The sequence below is a fragment of the Dipodomys spectabilis genome, unplaced genomic scaffold (genome assembly GCF_019054845.1).
Source record: "Dipodomys spectabilis isolate Male_0828 unplaced genomic scaffold, ASM1905484v1 ptg000002l, whole genome shotgun sequence".
In the NCBI taxonomy this organism is placed as follows: Eukaryota; Metazoa; Chordata; class Mammalia; order Rodentia; family Heteromyidae; genus Dipodomys; species Dipodomys spectabilis.
The window spans coordinates 57,846,841-57,866,786 of NW_024870679.1; the positions used below are offsets into that span (position 1 = coordinate 57,846,841).

The 19,946-nt window shown below is 40.2% G+C and overlaps 1 protein-coding gene across 2 annotated transcripts in view; it reads right to left on the minus strand.

Moving 5' to 3' along the window:
- Patj (PATJ crumbs cell polarity complex component) overlaps positions 1 to 19,946 on the minus strand; it is a 289,250-nt gene that overhangs the window by 111,092 nt on the left and 158,212 nt on the right. For both annotated transcript variants that reach the window (XM_042675626.1, XM_042675631.1), the window contains exon 29: positions 9,802 to 9,893. In XM_042675626.1, the coding sequence (XP_042531560.1) occupies positions 9,802 to 9,893 (92 nt within the window). The remainder of the gene's footprint in view (positions 1 to 9,801; positions 9,894 to 19,946) is intronic.

Here is a 19,946-nt window from a genome sequence, read left to right on the forward strand (position 1 = left end):
GGGCATATAGCTTGGTGTACAATGCTTTCCTAGCACTAGGTTCAATTTTCAATATTACATTAAAAAAAAAAAAAGAAGACTTGGAATTTGGTTCAAGTGGTAAAGCACTTGCAGAAAGAAAGAAAGAAAGAAAAGAAAGAAAGAAGTAAAGAAAGGATGGAAGGAAGGAAGGAAGGAAGTAGGGGGAAGGAAGGGGAAGGAAGGGGAGGAAGTAGGGGGAAGGAAGGAAGGAAGGAAGGGAGGGAGGGAGGAGGGGAGGGAGGAAGGAAGGGGAAGGAAGGAAGGAAGGAAGGAAGGGAGGGAGGGAGGAAGAAGAAATAGAAAAGGAAAAAAGGGAGGGAGGGAGAAGGATGGAAAGAAAGGAAGGCAGATAGACAAAAAAGGAAGGAAGGGAGGGAGGAGGAAGATGGATACACACACACACACAGAGGTGAGATAGATAGATAGAAGGAGATAGATAGACAGGTATTGTTGGTTACAACACCTTATTGAATTAACTGGATTCACTTAATTCATGAATGGCTCTATTAAAAAATGTGGGCACTTCAGAATGGTTAAAATCCACTTCACAAGATGAAAATTTACAGCTACTGCAGACATTACAGAAAGGTTAAGATGGTTTCCGAAATGTATCCCCAGTGGAATCAGTGGAATCGTAACTGGACTGAGTGCACCCTGGTGAGCGTGGTATCTCAGAGGGAGAGATGCTTGATATTTACATGCATACATTAAGATGTCACATCATTCTGACCTCATCTTGTTCTCAAAAGTAGCAGGCTTACAAATTCTATTTACAAGATAAAATCAATAAAAATTATTATTTAAAATGGGTAGTACTATACAGAACACAAGTACTGCAAGAAATTATGCAAGTGTTAGCATTTCAGACACTGCAATAATCATATAGGTCTACCACGTGATCCATGAACATGCATGAAGAGCCTTGAGGTTGCTAGAGCTCTGTTCCTTTTCCCCCATGCCTAACTCCTATAGGAGATCAGCACCAATGGCAGCCTCTTCCTCAAAACATTTTGTCACCTATGCCAGGGGTAATTCTTTAAAATGCTCTCTAAAAAGGTGATGTATTCTCTAATGGTCCCTCAGTCAGGAACAATCTGTGTTGTCTAAGGCACTTTTCTAAAGGAAAACTGCTTTTCTCTGACAAGTACATGTTCAAGTGTACAGGATATATAACACCTGTCCTGGAACCTGAGCTTCTGTTTGCACTGTGATTTTGCTTTCTTGTTGATCAGGTCTTAGCTAAGCATCTTTCTCTGGGATGCCTTCCCACAGACCTCCCAAAGGCTGGGCTAGGGGTGTCTCTCTAAGTTCCTACAGCACTTAGGTCACTGCATGAGGCATGGGATGGTGGCTTGCTTCCTGCCTCCCACTTACAGCAGAGATCTGAGTTCTTTACGTGGCTGACTTCCAGGAGACACTTGCTGAATAAAAGAATGAATGTTTCCCCATGAGAATAAGAATCAGGCTTGAGCCAGGTGCTGATGGCTCCCCCCTATAATGCTAGGTATTCAGGAGGCTGAGATCACAGTTCAGATCCAGCCTGGGCAGAAAAGTCAGTGAGACTCATCTCCAATGAACTGGAAAAGCCAGTTACCACCAAAGAGCTGGAAGTAGAGCTGTGGTTCTAGTGGTAGAGCCCCAACCTTGATTATAAAAGCCAAATGAGAGCATAAGGCCTTGAGTTCAAGCCCCAGTTTCAGCTCTCTCCTCTCCCCCAGGAGGATATTCTTAGGGGAGGGACACAAAAGCACAATGCCTGTGTGCTCCGATCACATAAAATAATATTCATAGAAATGAAAACAACAACAAAAAAGACCCAGGCTCATTTGCATAGTCTTCCCTCCTCCTGTTTACCAAACTAGACTTAATGAGTCAAAAGTAGGCATTCAAGGTGCTCCCTCAGATGGACATCTCCTAGACTGTAATATAGTCACATTCATTTTTTTCTTTTACTTTTTCTTTCTTTTTTTTTTTTCTCTTTTGCAAGTCCTTGGGCCTGAACTCAGGGCCTAGGCACCATCGTTGGGCTTCTTTTGCTCAAGGCTAGCACTCTACCACTTAAACCAGAGCTCCACTTCCCACTTTTTCTGTTTATGAGGTACTGAGGAATCGAACCCAGGGCTGCGTGCATGCTAGTCAAGCACTCTACCACTAAGCCATATTCCCAGCCTCAGTCATATTAATTTTAAGTCAATATCATCTTTCAGGGATACTGACAGAGGATAACGGGTCACGATATTTTTTCAAATTCCAAAACCAAGACATATGTTCAATCAAGGCAGGAAGGTGGGTCCTATGCTAAGTTCACTTTTACCCAGTAGGGCTTGACAGCCAGCACTAAATCTTTCCAATGGTTTCGGTCTCATTTGGCCTTCTTTAGCCTCAGGAGTTTTTTACACAGTACACGTTTTCCACATGTAATTAAGTAATGGAGAGTGAGTTGTTATACATGACATTTAATTTTCAATAGTTGGGGGAGGTATGACAAGTACTGCAGGCAAGATCATTAATCTCAGATGCCCGCACTGCCACATGCAGCCATTCCTTCATCGTATTAACACAGTCCCCTTCTTAAACTGCAATGGATTGCTCACGCAGAGGGGACAAGGCTGACCAGAAAACCACACAGGACTGAATGTGCCATATACTGCATACACCCCAACTGCAATATCCATCTTGATGATGCAGAGTTGGATAATTTAGCTTATGCTAAATTTAGTCTTTATGCTTAGGGATACAATTTATAGGACTGTCTAAAGCCTAATCACATGAAAAGAAGAAGGGAAATCTTCTTGTTTAAATATATATATATATATATATATATGTATGTATATAAACCAGCAACTTGTTAATTTGCACTAATAACCCACAGAACCCTTGCAAATTACAAATCAATTAGAATGTGCATAAATATAAGCGTTAAGAGAACATGACAAGGACATGATCACACAAGCGTCCCTCACTATAAACTTGAGGTCCTAGTTAATTAAAATGTTGCCTGCAGTCTATTTTAACAGCTTTTTGTGATTACTGCTAATCACACTCCAAAACCTGTGGCCAGTTCCCATCCTTATTTCAGTCGTCAATAAATTTGAGAAAGAGCTGTTAAAACATAAGAGCCATTAATTTCTATATAATGGAAAGGCACCAAAAATGAATCATTTCAACGAATGAAGGAACTTTTACCAAATAGAAGTCCTAACTATTAAGAAATAAAACTAATAGAAACTAATTTTGAAGGTAACACAGCAATACAGTACAAGTATATAGAAGTATAATCACAGCAGGGCACCTGTAATTTCCTTGTTATTTGGGAGGTGATAGAAGGATCAAAATTTGAAGCCAGGTCAAACACTGGTGGTTCATGTTTGTAATCCTAGCTACTCAGGAGGCTGAGATCTAGGGATCACAGTTCAAAGCCATCCCGGGAAGGAATGTTCATGAGACTCTTATCTACAATTAACCAGAAGTGCTGTGGCTCAAAGCGGTAGAGCACAAACTAGCCTTGAGCAAAAGAACTCAGGGACAGAGCCCCAGGACCAACACCCCTCCCTCTCCTCCCCCCCCCCAAAAAAATCTGAAATCAGCCTGGACAAAAAAAGTTTGATCAATGGGTGGGTAATGGCAGTGGTACATTTCTGTTACTCCAAGCTCCAAGAGAAGTACAATGGCCAAGTGTGATGGCACATGTCCAGTGACATACAAATAGAAGGATTGGAGTCCAGACTGGCTCAAGCATAAAGCAAGACTCTATCTCAAAACTATAAATAACACAAAACGGACTGGAGGAGTAGCTCAAAAGGCATGGCATTTGCCTGGCCTGAGTTCAAAGTCTAGTACTAGGAAAAAATGAATAATCATATGTTTGGTGCTAATACCTAATGCATTCAAAGTATTAACTTCCTGAGAGTTTATAACAAATTAATTTTTAATTCTTTCAGGATTTGGCTCCAAAATAGGCAAAAAAAAGTTCTTATAACAATAGCTGAAAAGTTTCAATATATAAAGAAGAGATTAAAAGATGTACCTGAGTAATGAGCTAGACAATCAGCCAAAGAAGATGAAGTGTTGGACAACACGTAACTCTAAGGACACCAAGTGAACAGGACAAGCCTACCATTTTGCCCCCAGTGACCATGCATGAAGAGGAAGCAATTGGGGCAGAATTACCCCACTGGCCATGCTTACCAGCACATATTAAAGAGGATATGAATTTGCCATTGTATCTCCATGTATGCCCACCCAATAAGCAATCAAGTGCTTTTGTTTTGTTTTTGCTTTCTTGAGTGCTTTACTTCTTACACTAATAGTGCTTTATCCTGACAAAATCCAGTATATTTTATTGACATGTATTCGTTTCTTTATATAGTCCTTAATTAAATAATGCTCTATTCCTTGTTAGACTATCAGATCAATGTTCAAAGAAAGAAGCTGCTGATAGGGAAGTGATATTTTAGGCAGGATTTGCCCATTATTTTTCCTTTCGCAATTCAATAAAACATTTTGGAATTGTATACCAAAGTACATGGGGGAGAGTGACTCTTCCTTTTCATCTTTTTTTCCTTTTTGTTTTTAAATGAGTATTACTTAGTTGTACAATGGGGAGGGGCTTCATTTTAATAATCCAGTTACATCTACAATGCATCTTGATTATGATTCCTCTTCCATCATTCTAACTACATTACAATGTGTTTTGTTAGAACAACCTGATTGGACCAAGACAGTTCACAATTAAATATTTTGAATGTACATTACTACTTCTAAATTGCTTAAATCGCTTTAGTAAATAAGCATTCAGCAGCATCCATCATGCATAAAGCCATTTAATTTATGTATCAAATTCTTAATTTTACACTCTTCTGGAAAAAAAGCAAATTAGAATAATCAGACATTAAAGCGATAGTGAACTATTGTTAGTGAAATTCTACTTGGCGTTCTTTTCTATATACAACACACCTTTAAATCATTTAAAATTCCTTTATTGAAAGAGGAGGGTTCTAATTCTTAAATACTTTATGATTTCCCCCTGGACCCTATTAGATTTTCTTTTTGCTGTTTCTAGCAAATGCAAGAACCTGGGTTCAATCCTGCAAACACAAGCTAACCCCAGGGTGGCTCAGACCTGGGAAACGAAGATCCCTCAAATGCTGAAGAGGTCATAGGAACGTTAATAACAGCACTGGCAACCACAGCTAACACCATGTACTAAACACACTGAAGTGCTTGTCCATTATTACAATAAAACATCTGAAGCTGGGTGACTTACAAAGGAGTTTGTTTAGCTCACAGTTTTGAAGGCTGGCTGTCCAAATAGCATGGTATGGTCTCTGGCAATGGCCCATGACAGATGGCCTCACCATGGGAGTGTGTCGGGGGGGGGGGGGGGGGGGGGGGGAGATCACATGGAGAGACAGGAAGCCATAGAGTGGTGATTCATGATTCACGATTCACAAAACCAGGCTCATTTTTCTTATTTGTCCTTTTCTTTTTCTTCCCCTTTTTATGGTGTTAAGGATGGAACCCAAAGATTTACACATGCTGACAAGCATTCTTCCGCTGACCTACACCCAGTTCCAGGTTTGGTTTGCTGTTTTGTAACAACTTGCTTTCAATGGATTAACTTAGGGTCCCGAAAAACACCTTAATTCATTTCTGAGGGCAGGGCCCCAGTGATCTGTCAACTTCCACTAGGTTCCAACTCTTATAGATATCACGTCTTTTTTCTCCTGTTGAGAATTGTTAACTATTCTTTATATAATTTTATATACTTAAAAATACTCAAATGACTTCCAATAAGTAAAAAGGCAGCACCTTAAATACAAGGAATTTAAAGGGCCTACTCAAGAATAAAAAATAAGCAGGCGCTGATGGCTCATGTCTTTAATCCTAGGTACCTGGAAGTTGAGCTCTGAGGATCGCAGTTCAAAGCCAGCCCAGGTAGAAAAGTCCATGAGACTCTTGTCTCCAATAAATATTCAGAAAAATCTGGCAGTGGAGCTGTGGCTCAACTGTAAAGTTCTAGCTGTGAGCACCAAGAGACTAAGGCAACACCAAGCCCTGAGTTCAAGTTCCAGTACTGATAGGAAATGTACTCATTACCTTACTCATGTAACTGTAACCCCTCTGTACAGTATCTTTACAATTGCTTCCTAATCAGTTACCACTTTTACAACAGTCTAATCATCAGAAATAGAAACACAGGTGAGTTCTTCTGGGCTCTTAGACAGTTAGGGGATTTCCCTATTATTTAAACATATCCATGGATGCCAGGCACTTGTGGCTCATGCTTCTAATCCTACCTACTCAGGAGGCTGAGATCTTAGGATTTCAGTTATCAAAGCAAGCGTCGGCAGATATGTCTATTATCTCCAATTCCAGCAAAAAAAGCTGGAAATGGAGCTGTGGCTTAAATAGGAGCAAAAAAATTAAGTGGAAGTATGGGCCTGGAGTTCCAATCCCAGTATGGGTACACACATACACACAGACACAGACACACACAGACACACACAGACACACACAGACACACAGACACGCGCGCACACACACACACACACACACACACACACACACACACACACACACAAAATCCCATATCCAAATAACTAGTCATACAAATCCAGTCTTTAGTAGGTTCTGAGATGGCATTCCCCATGTTAGTGAAAAGTTGAACTTAACAGTTAAGTCTAGGCCTTTAGAAAGAGAAACAATGATATTGACTGAACTGAAGTTACTATTTAAAATAAAAAGACTATATTCATTTCATTCCAAGCTGATTTTTCTTAAAATCAGCATTATCTACCACAACTATTCTATCAGCCGATTTATGATTTGAATTCCAATATATGAGATCAATTAAACACACCAAAATACCCTGAGACATTATTGTTTGGCAGTATGTAAGACTAGCTATTACAGGAGCCCCTTGGATCCACCAGTATGTGGTTCCCAGAAGCGTTCTGTTGAGGAAAAGTGGTGCATGCTTAGGATGCAGAGCTTGGTACTGTTCTGCAGATGCTTCATTCATTTCCCCCACCACAATGCTTGCATTCTGCTAAAGAGATGGCCTCCTCCCAACAAATGTCAATGTTCACTTTATCAGCTAAACACATTAACTTTCATCTTGCTTTTTGGGCTCCATTTGCTTTTGGAGCGGCTGATTTTCACAAAATTAAGGGCAAGAAAAAGCAGATTATTCAAGTGACAATAACACAGGACTGATAGCTTCCTGACCTGTATAATGTGCATGAGGGAACTTTAAATGTCTGCTTTTAAATTTTCTTTTGATATTTTAAATTGTTTTATTTGACAACACTTAGTCAAAACCACATGTAATAGATCCATAAAAAGGTGAGCTTATTGTAGCCCCTAGTAGCTTTTTTGAGAAAACCTAGTAAGTCTGCTCTTTCTTCCTCCTTTTTTTCCCCCTTTTTCGTTTTCTTTTTGTGCCATCCCTGAGGCTTGGCCTCAGGGCCTGAGTACGGTCCCTGAGCTTCTTTTGTTCAACCCTAGCACTCTACCACTTGAGCCACAGCTGAACTTCCGGCATTTTTGGTAGTTTAGTGGAGATAAGAGCATCATAGACTTTCTTGCTTGGGCTGGCTTTGAACTGCGACCCTCAGATCCTAGTCTCCCAAGGCATGGTTACAGGTATGAGCCACCAGCATCTTTCTTTCTCCCATTTTCATGCCAGCTAAGGTCACTTTTGCTCCAAGGACACACTTTTTGGTTGTATCTTCTCCCTTCATGATGCCCATGATGCTCCTGTTCTTTTTTGCTGTTATCGTTTTGTTTTTGGTTTTTCTGATGGTACTGGGGCTTGAACTCAGGGCCTCACACTCACTTGGCTTTTTCATTCAAGGCTGACCTCTCTAACATTTGGACCACAGCTCCACCTCCATTTCCAGCTCTTTGGCAGTTAATTGGACTTTAAATGAACTTTTCTGCCTGGCTTTGAACTGCAAGCCTCTGATCTCAAGCTCCTGATTAGCTAGGATTATAGGCACAAGGCACTGATGCAGGGCAATGCCTGCTCTGTGTGTGTGTGTGTGTGTGTGTGTGTTGTGTGTGGCCACAGTTCTACTTCTGGCTTTTTTTTGGGGGGGGGGGGGAAGAGGGGGTGTTAATTGCAGTCTTACAGACTTTCCTGTCCAGGCTGACAATGAACCACAATCCTCAGATCTCAACCTCCTGAGAAGCGAGGATTGTAAGTGTAAGATATTGATACCTGGCCAATGCCTCTGTTCTTGTTCCACGTAAGAATGCGACAGTCTAACCTGGCTTCTGCCTAAACAGACCATGGAGAGGAGACCCAGTGCTGTGCTCACCTTTGTTCTCCAAGATCACATGGCATACTTCTAATCTTGCCTTTTCAGCATCACTCATTTAATTTAACTGCACAATGGCAGTTCCTGCTCAGAGCCTGGAGGTCCTGTGCTCTCCCCATTTCTTCTTAACATCACCACTCTGAGGACCAAGGATCTAACACATGAACTTTGAGGAGACACTCAGACCATGCATGGCAACACCACCAACATCTTCTCCTGGACTCCTCACACAACTTTATATGATGCCTTCAAGCCTGAACCCTTGGCTTCTGTGGACTACAACCCAAAGGAGTTCTTAACACATAAAGACATATGAGAAGAAGCTTTCCTCATTTGGAGTAAGAGGAATAAATTAGAAAGGCAAGCTTAAAATCTACCTGGACTGAAAATGAAGCCACTTCACTCCACATCAGATATTGCAACCACAGCTACAAAAAATAAGGATTCCCACCTCCAACTCACTTGTCCTATAAGGACTCAGTCAACTGGCAGGTGAGGTTTGGGTGTATGTGGAAGCCCAACCCACAGCAGATCTGACACCAACTCCATGCTTGATCTCTCAACAGTACCCCTTACTTCTGCCATAGCACTAGGAATCAAAACGAGATCAAGCTCATGATAGGTAAGTGTTCAATCACAGAGCTACAGCCCTGCCCAGCTCTCACTAACATTCTTAAGATAAAGTTACTGAAAAACAACAGTGGCTTACGTCTGTAATCATTGCTACTCAGGAGGCTAAGATCTGAGGATTAGGGTTAAAAGCAGCCCAGGAAGGAATGTCTATGAGACTCTTATCTCCAATTAATTATCACCACCACCAAGGAAAAAAAAAAAGCCAGAAGTAAAGCTGTGCAGAAGTGGTAGATTAGTACATTACTGGTCTTGAGTAAAAAGCTCAGGCAGGGAGTTCAGGCTGAGTTCAGACCCCAGAGGAGGAGGGGGAGCAAGAGGATGAGGAGAAGAAAGAAAAAGGAGAAGGAGGAGACAAAGAAAGAAGGAAAAGGAGAAGAGAGGAGGAAGAAGAAGGAAGAAGGAGAAAGAAGAAGTTGAAGTTACTAAAATTCATGGAATCCATTCAGCTGCTAGTTTTTTGGAAAAGAAATTAATGAGTGAGCATAGATACCAATCAATAAGGACAGGAAAAGCTAGAGGTTCCTCAGTATTTATGTAGAGGATAATCAGATTTAGGAAGGAAGACTTAAATATCAATTCTATAATGACTCAGAAAAACAAATAAGAAAATCTTCACTGTCAAAACAACTGGTATTTTTTAACATGACAGTTACAAAGGGAAGTATTTAATTTGTTTTTTATTGCTATTTCTTTACTAGACTCAAAAGTGACTCTCAAATAAGAAAATATATTTTAAACAAGTCAGTGACTCTGTTAGACAAACTAAAAATAACTTAATCTTACACAAGCAGTAACATTCCCCAGAGCAGACAATCTACCTTACCTGATGAAAACCAGCTTGACCTTGGATGGGGCAGTCTTAATAATGGCAGAGGCATTCTGATGACTTCTCCCATATAAGATCTGATTGTTTATCTGTGTGAGAAAAAGAAAAGGTACTTGTAAGCTTATAACCTGTGTATTTTACATAATAAATATACATTAATATTTATATATGTATATGTACATAGTCTTTCATTTTTTTATTTCTGTCTTTAAGAGGTTGCCCAACAGTTTTAGAAATTAACCTATCCATTTATGTGTACAGTGAGTCTTGATGATCATCCCTTGCATATTTCTCACCCCACCCTAATCCATTACTCATTTTTAATGGTGTATATGTAAAACTTTCAAATCTAAATATCTTAATATTCTTTGTAATACAGATGAAAATACTACATTGGAGAAGCTACTAAAAATCACTTAAACCAGGTGCCAGGTACTTACCCCTGTAAAAATCATAGCTACTCAGGAGGCTGAGATCTGAGGATCATGGTTCAAAGCCAGCCTGGGCAGGAAAGTCCATGAGACTCTCACTTCCAATGAACCATCAGAAAACCAGGAATGGAGCTGTGGCAGACTGCTAGCCTTGAACAAAAAAGCTCAGGGACAGCATCCCAGCCTCAAGTTTCAAGCCCCATGATTGACCAAAAAAAGTTCATTTTGGTTTTATGTAAAATGGCAAGTTTACTGAAAGTATAAGCAAAGTATAGACTTTCAGTAGAGTATAGAATATTGGTAGAACAGGGTCCTGGAACCAGAAATCCATTTTTATTTATTTTTATTTTTTGTCAGTCATGGGGTTTGAACTCTGGGCCTGAGCACTGAACCTGAGCTCATCAGCTCAAGGCTAGTGCTCTACCACTTGAGTCACAGCACCACTTCTGGTTTTCTGGTGGTTTATTGGAGATAAGAGTCTCATGAACTTTCCTGCCCAGGTTGGCTTTGAACCACAATCCCCAGAGCTCAGCCTCCTGAGTAGCTAGGATTACAGGTGTGAGCCACTGGCACCCAGCCTTCCAATAAATTCATTTTTGACTACTGTTAATAAAGAACATATTAAAGGGTCCTTGCCTGACCCTTTGCCAAACTGTATGAAATCAGTAGTTGAGCTCTAACAAAAGTTATAGCAGAGCTATTTTACTTCCTGCGGCTTTCCAAGACTCTTAAAACATGTAGAAAATGCACCAAATTGTAGTCTTCATCAGAGCTCCAGAAGGGGCCACTAATTATGATTCTGTAAGTGTGTCAAGGTTATTACATAGCATCAAGTGTGTTATCCTAGGATATAAATATTCTACTCCTGATTTATGGCAAATTTTAGATTAACTGCATAGTAACATTTTACTTTAGACAATCATTGAGCCATCTGCTCATGTTCAAGATAGTGGTGGGGTTTTTAATTGTGGAATCACTTAAATATTCTCTAACAGCATTAGATCTACATTGATAAACTGTGATGATAGCTCTAATCATTCTCTTATTTCATCCACTTAATGATAGCTTGCACAACTTTGGCTTTTCGCCCTTATCTATTTAGTAAGTAACTAAAGGTCTATAGTGCTATATCATATCTCTATGTAACTGTGGCATGGATAATTTCTACATTCAAAGGGTAGTTCAGCATACTCTATAGGGAACAGTATAAAAAGACTGAACTCTTTGATAATCAGCACCTAATCTGCCAGCCCTTGATGTCTCTGCTTTTGAAGACACAGCTGATATTGTTTTAAAGTATTCTTTCTGGCATGACAGTTATAATGAGAAAGCATATGGAAGTGAGCACTTCAAAGAACGTCATCAAAGCAAGACACTCTTAACTGTTCTCCATAACCCACCCTTCCCCCCGCGCCCCCCCCCCCCCGCTTTCTCTCTGTGAGTCCTCGGGTTTGAACTCGGATCTAAGTGCTGTCCTTGAGTTCTTTCACTCAGGGCTGATACTCTACCACTTTGAGCCACAGCACCACTTCCAGTTTTCTGGTAGTTAATTGGAGATAAAAGTCATAGGCTTTCCTGCCCAGGCTAGCTTTGAACTGTGATCCTCAAATCTCAGTCTCTGGAGAAGCTAGAATTACAGGCATAAGCCACTGGTGCCCAGCTTTCTCCATTACCTCTCTAGGGAGGTGAAGCAGCATTCTTATCCAAGGCTGTGGTAGTGACTAGCAGTCAGCTACTCTTGCCCTCTGCCTCATCTCATCAGGATTGTTCCCCCTCATCAATGTGCACAGATACATTGACGGCCACACAGTTATTTCTCTGACTCAGTTTCATCTTCTTTAGAAGAATTTAAGCATTGATTTCTCAAAGCTCTTTTGAGAATTACAAGGAGCAATACTTTTACATTTTATTGAGTGGTCATGATACCCACAGGATCTTTATTATGTATGTATGTTTCATTCTTTCATTAATTCTTTAATTAATTAATTAATTTTTGACAGAGTCTTGCTAGTTGTGAACATAATAGCTTCCCAAGTACAAGGATTATAGGTATGTACCACCACACACTGCAATTTTCTATTTTTATGTGTTCAAAACCACTCATCTTTTTAAAATTAAGTTTTGCTCTTTAATATTCATACATTTAATAATATGCTCACATTTCAGAAGACTATATGTGTGTATGAATTTAATTTCTATGAAAAACCATGAAAGTATTAGATACAGACACATATACACACTTACAAATTCTCAATACACGTTCTCTGATGTGGGTCCAGCCGTCCACATGATTGAGGTTAAAACATCTGGTTTTGACCTGAGTGCTGGTGACTCATGCCTGTAAATCCTAGCTACTTAGGAGGTTGAGATCTGAGGATCGCAGTTCAAAGCCTGCCCAGACAGATTATTGTACTCAGTCAGCCAACAAAAAAAGCCAGAAGTGGAGGTATCACATCAAGTGATAGAGTGCAGGCCTCGAGCAGAAGAAAAACAAATAAGCCAGAGGAAGAGTACAGGGCCCCAAGTTCAAGTTCTCGGACCAGCACATACACACAGAAAAAGTTTGGTTTGGATCAGCAAAAGTCTTGAGCTCATACAGAAAATCAAACAGCTGCATGATTATGGATCTGCCCACTTTTTGGCTGTGAGTCTCCATTTTGACAGAACAGAATATATGGCAATGTAATAAATTAAAAATGAAAGATGATGTTCCAAATGAAAAAGCAGATCATTAATTTTCATTTACTTAAAAGTAAGCCATAGTTGGGCCCGTCCTGATGCTGTTCCTAAATGTTCCAAGCTCTGGCAAGAGAAGGGCGACACGGCTCCTGCTGCTGCTGCTGGCTGCGGTGCCAACTCGGGGGTGCGGACACAGTGAAGGCAGCTGCTCCCTGCCAACACCCAGAGCCTCTCAGAACTCTCTGCGCAGTGGAAAACTTGGAACAGAGCAAGAAGCCCAAGACACAGAGAAATCTGACTTTATTAGACTAAATCTAAAAGGAAAATGCAGATCTCTGCACAAAACTCATCCAAGATTGAGTCCGTGGGGTTCAGAGGAGGTAGCTCTCCTTTGTATTTGCCTCGTCTTATTTAATGGAAGACAATTCCACTATTGAAATGAAAGGCCTAGCCTCCAACCATGTAAGCAGGTTTTATTTTTTGTTTGTGTGTTTGTTTCTATGCCAGTACTGGGGCTTGTACTCAGAGCCTGGGCTTTGTCCCTTAGCTTTATCTGCTCAAGGCCTGCACTCTACCACTTGAGTCACAGCTCCACTTTCTGTTTCTTGGTGGAGATAAGTCTCATGGACTTTCCTACCTCAGGCTGGCTTCAAACTGTGATCTTCAGATCTTAGCCTCGTGAGTAGTGTAATAACTGAATTGCTATTCACTGGTAGAAAGTTCCTCCTATTGTCTGGCCACAGGCCCTCCTGCTGTTGGAAATGTATTCTTTCCCCTGAACCCCCTTTTCCCTGGGAAGAGAATATCCATGGGAATAAAAATTGTGAAACCAGAAAATGGAACAAAATTATTGATAAAGGGCAAAACCTCTTGGTAAACAAAAAAAAAACCAGACAAAGCCTGACTAGTAGTCAGCCTTCGCCCCTTCTCCATCCTTGCTAAAAAGCAAAAGAACATCTCTCCCTCACTTAAGTTTACCAAGCTGCCAGATTTGCAGAAGGCTACTGACAACCTGAGGCTTATCACCAGCCTCACTGAGGTGCTGAACTAGTCAGGAGCTTATAAGAAAAATAATTGCTGTCATAGTGTCAATAGCATTGATAGTATTGTTCTTGCTGACCAAGGCAAGATTCTGTTTTGCCTAGGCTCCTATGTCTCAAGGCTATGTTTTGGTTCTGTAACTTTGCTTGCTTGCCTCAGTAGCAAGGCCTTAAGCCCACCAACTGAAGACCACCACCAAGTGGTCCCACTATGGACTGCCTATTGCAAATTATTATGTGTGATTTACCATAAAAATGAATTTAAAGGTCATATAACCATAACTAATGAAAATATGCCAAACCTGCCTTGCATGGCTTGTCTATGTAACTCTATGTAACCTACCCCAATAAAAACCCATCCTGCCCTGAGCTCAAGGCTGCTCTCCTACTTTCCTGGTGGGTAGGAAGTGGTCCCCGCGCAGTGGTAATGAAGTTCCTAGCTCCTTTAACTGGCTGTCTGGGAGTCTCTTTTGGATCCGGGATATTATAAGTAGCTAGGGTTAAAGCTGTACGCCAGCAGTGTCTGGCTGGAAGCAGTTTTTCTATTGCTTCATCCCTAAAGAAACATACTCTAGAGAAAATTCAGTAATTAAAAAGACTACAATACATTTTATGCGTAGTTAACTTGAGACTGCCACTTATGCTATTAGTAAGAAGTGGTTGTTTTCCCAGGGCACTGTTCTTCCAAAACAGATGTAGGAGGTCATGCATGTACAGCACAAGCAAAAAAGGAAGGTGCTCAACATCTGCAAGGCTTCTGGATAAATTATAATCAATAATAGCTACCATTTACTGAGGCAACTTTATGTAGAACACAGTGTTGAACTCTTCATATATCTCATTTAAATCACAGAACCAAGATATTATTTACTTCCATTAGATTAGGAAACTAAATTAGCTAAAAAAATACTGTCATCCTAGAACACAATCAGGGGTTACCTATCTGTATAATGCACCTAAAAACTTAAAGGTGATTTCTAGGGATCACATTGGGCTAAGTATAAAACCCATGGTATAGCACTTGCTGAGTATGCTTAAGGCCCTAGGTTCACATCCAATGCTACCTGCAATCAACTAATCAATCAATCAGATGATTTCTGGAGGCCACCACTGTAAATACACCTACGAAATAAACCCTGAACAGAAATTCCTCCCTCCCAACTTCTTATGTCCAAGTCCCAGTCCCTAATATGATGGTATCTGGAGATAGGGCTAAAGGTGGGGGATTCATAACAAGAGGCTTGAGCCAGGTTTGGTGTGGTAATACACAAGTATTCTTAGCACTTGAGAAGCTTGAGGGAGAAAGTCTGGGAGTTCAGGTTTAGGCTACATAGTTTAGGCTACATAGGAGTTTTGGGCCAGCCTGGGATGCATTGTATCCCCTTACATGGGGGAGAAAAAGAGAGGAGAGAGAGGAGGGAGAGAAAGAGAACTTGGAACCTGAGAGGTATTTTTCTCTCTGCCATGTGAGGACACAGCAATAAGAAAACTGTCTGAAAACCAGGAAGGAGGCCTTCACACAGGAAAGGAATAGATCAGCATCTTGACTTTAGGCTTTCTAGTCTCCCAGAACTGCAAGAGCTAAAATGTGTGCCATTTAGACCATGGATGGTTTTTATAACAGCAGCCCAAAGTGATAACACAATTACGTGAATGAACTTTTGTTCATTGCAGTTAGTGTTTTCATTGATACAGTTTCTAAGGTCTTTTTTTCATATTAAATACTAATTTATACAGCTAAGTGATCTACTGCTTGCAATTTCCTAGTCTTACACTCTCTCAGATATTCAGAATTTTGCACTAGCATTCATAGGGTGAATAGGAAGAAACAAGAAAAAAGACTTTTGTCCCAAGTTTTCCACGCTCTTGACCTATAGTTCTGGATTTCTTATTACTGACACAGAGGACCTATTATTATTATTGAGATCCTCCACACAGCAATGTCTTTCAGCCCCACAATCCCTGGTCCCAGAAAGGCAGCTAGAGGTATATTATAGGTAAGCCTGTTCCTTTCCCCCCAGGTTTTGAATTTCAAATTCAGGAGCAAATTAAAGCAGTTCTGGGAATGGCAGCCAATAGCCTCGAGTCACCTGTATTTGCAAACCTTATCAGTCACAATACAGCAAATTTTTGTCAAGCTTAACTTTTCTCCTCATGGCTAAGCTGGTTTCTGACACTGTACTGGAAAAAAAAAATAGCAAAAGCCTAATACAAGATAAATCTCCTATGTGCCAGTGACAGGATATTAATTACAATATTTTATAGTATATAGCAGAAGTAGAATTACAGTAAATCCAATGAAGAGTCAGTAAAAGTAAATGAGTGTAAATTCTTTTCTAATTCTACACAAACTTTCACTTTAAAGATCTTAATAAGATTTGTTTCAATAAGATTAAATATTCAAAAATATCACAAAGAGATTTTTCAACTGCTCTTAATTTTCCACAGTTCAACTGAACATGAATATAAATTTATGCCAAAAAGCAGCTCAATTAAATTTATTCAAAAGATGTAACGAATTAGAAGACAAAGTTAATTAACTTAAGCTAAGATTGAAAACATTAATGATACAAGAATTAAAATTTAGTTCAAGTAACAGATTTGCCTGAAATTTGAACATCACGACAGAATTATTCTCAACAATGTTCCTGTTTGTACTTTTTTAAAGCAAAAGGATTAATTATGAAAAAGAATACATGGAGGGCTGGGAAGGTGGCTCAGTGGTAGAGCACTTGCCTTGCATGCCTGAGGCCCTGGGTTCAATTCCTCAGCACCACATAAGCAAAAAAGAAAAAAGCCAGAAGTGGCGCTGTGGCTCAAGTGGTAGAGTGCTAGCCTTGAGCTGAAGAGCTGAGGGACAGCGCCCAGGCCCAGAGTTCAGGCCCCACGACCGGACCCAAAAAAAAAAAAAAAGAATACATGGATATCAGAGAACTGAATGGAAATTCACATTATTTGAATGACTGACATGAAATGTAAAAGTCCTTTTCCTTGCTTTGCACTTAAATCTATTCTGATTGCTACCTTTTAAGACATGAGGATCTGTGGTTCCAGTTTTTTTTTCTTCATTAATTTTTTGATTGAATTTAAAACACATGAAGAGTCAGGTGCTAGTGGTTCATACCTGTAATCCTAGCTACTCAGGAGGCTGACAGCTGAGGATCACTGTTCAAAGGCAGCCTGTGCAGGAAAGTCCATGAGATTCTTGTCTCCAATTAGCTACCAGAAAACCAGAAGTGGAGCTGTGGCTCAGTGATAGGATGCTAGCCTTGAGTGAAAAGCTCAGGGACAGTATCCATGCCTTGAGTTTAAGCCCCACAATTCAGACAAGGAGGAGGAGGAAAGGATGAAGAGGAAGAAGAAGTGGAAAAGGAGGAGGAGGAGGAAGAGGAAGGAAGAGGAGGAGAAGAGGAAGGAAGAGCAGGAGAATAAGAGGAGGAGGAGGAACAAATCCTGTGTTTAGAATGACTTTATACTTTTAATGACTATATAGTTTAAATGACTTTAAAATTCACAAGACCCATCACAACATAATCATGATGGTATACACACCTGCCACTTTAGCTATGGCAGAAAATGTACAGGTATGGATAGGACCACAGTACAGGCCAGCACCAGAACAGCAAGACACAATCTCAAAAATAACCTGAGCAAAAAAAAAGCTGGAGGCATAGATCAAGTGGTAAAACAGCTGCTCAGCAAGCTCAGGCATTGAGTTCATACCCCAATAACATCAAAACTCGTCAATAACAAAAATGCTAAAGAGCACAAATACTATACATGTGAGTGTATTCCTTAGATTTTTACTTATCTTTCACAAATTAATTAAAAAATGTACTATTACCTCAATCATACATATGGAGAAGTTAGGTCTTAGTGAGTTCAACAAATTTGACTGACAACAAATCTACAGATAGAATTTATAGCCAAATCTTTTTGAGCCCCCAAAGCTTTTGGGTAAATCAGAAATGTTTATGGTATTTGTCTGAGGTAAAGGAAAGAATCATATAATAGGTCCCAGGTTCTGAGTTCAAGCCTCAATACTTGCACCTGTGCATGTATGCGCGCGCACACACACACACACGCGAGCGCATGCACACACACGCACACGCACGCACACACACACACACACACACACACACCCCACACACAAAGAGGACCTGGTAAGTGACACACATTGTGGAGATAAATAATTACATATCCATATAGTGGATATAGGCGTAAATCAGAAGCATTTCTCTTCTTGAAAGAGGACAGCGGCCTTAAGTAGGAGTAGAGGGAAGCTTAGCAGGCCTGGAGAAAAACAAGTGAAAACATACACAGTTCTGAGACTTCCTTCAGAACTCACAGGTGCTTTAGTGCCGATTTTGGTAAGAGAAAAGGAGGAGGTAGATAGGTACTGTTCAAAAAAGTCCTTGTGCTGGGTATGGTGGCAGATGGCTATAATCCTACCTCTTGGAGGCTGAGGCAGGAAGACAATGAGTTTGAGATCAGCCTAGTCTACACAGTGAGATCCTGTCTCAAAACATACAAACAAACCAAACAAAACAGCCCTTGTACGTTTATATTTTTTCCTTTCTAAAACCTAGGGCATTAGATCCCACTTTGGAAAGATCCTACTTTCCAAAACACTTCCTTAGGCTTGTAGATGTGAGAACGGAAGGAATGAAAGGGTTATGAAGGCTAGAATGGGCCAGGGAAAATGACTAAAACTCAGGGAAAACCACAGTTCCAGCTGGGGTGCCGGGGCTCACAACTGTAATCTTAGCTACTCAGGAGGCTGAGATCTGAGGGGATCATAGTTCAAATCTAGCCTGGGCAAGAAAGTCTATGAGACTCTTCAATTAACCAGCAAAAAAGCAGGCAGTAAAGCTGTGGCTCAAAAAGTAGAGCTCCAGCCTTGAGAGAAAAAACTAAGGGACAACACCCTAGACCCTGAGTTCAAGCCTTACTACCAAAACAAACAAATAAAAACAAACAAAAAATAAAAACTAAAACACAATTCCACAAGAGTAAAGATTTATGAAAGATTATATTAATTTTTCTAAAAAAAACAATCCAACAATATACATACAAACAGCCACTTGTTGATACCTTGGGCAAAGAGGTGGGTTTGAGGGACTAGGAAAGTGGATATGCTGAGAAGTGAGATCTTCGGCAAACCCAGCCATCTACTTCCAGCACAGCACAATGTTTCCAAAGGATGAAATTCATTTAAAAGGCTTACTTACACATGACTGATTTTCTCTCAAACTAGTTACATCGAAATGTTTTCTAAAGACAAAGCTATTATCTTTCTAAAAATGATGCATTAAGAAGAGAGTAAGATATTGTTTGCATCTTGAATACTGACATAGTTGAAAAACCCTGACATCAAGGAAGTGAACAGAGAACTAGTATTCCTGTGCAGGTGCTGTGGGTTTGTTCACTTGAACAAATAGTTGCCTTTAGATAATTTCCTGTTGCTTTGGGAATGGGGATATAGAATATGTGCTTAGCATGGGCTCACACATCCTGAGTTAAATCAATCCCTAGGAGAGAGGGAAACAGAGATAGAGAGAACTGAATAAACAAATAAAAGCAGATCAGAAACTCTGAATGAAATCGCTGATTAAATATTGCAGGAGAACCATGTTCTTCTATCAGTATGAGGCATTATAGCATAACTTTTTTTTTTTTTTGGTCAGTTGTGGGGCTTGAACTCAGAGTCTGGGAGCTGTCCCTGAGCTCTTCTGCTCAAGGCTAGGACTCAACCACTTTATGCAACAACTCCACTTTTGTTTTGTCACTTGGTTAGTTGAAGGTAAAAGTCTTGTGGACTTTCTTACAAAAGCTGGCTTTGAATGTGATTCTTTTTTTAAAAAAATATTCTACTGTAAAGATGCTGTACAGAGGGGTTACAGTTACATGAGTAAGGCAATGAGCACATTTCTTGTTGAGAATTGTTATTCCTTCCTTTGTTGTTCTCCTACTATCCTCCCCCCCCCACCCC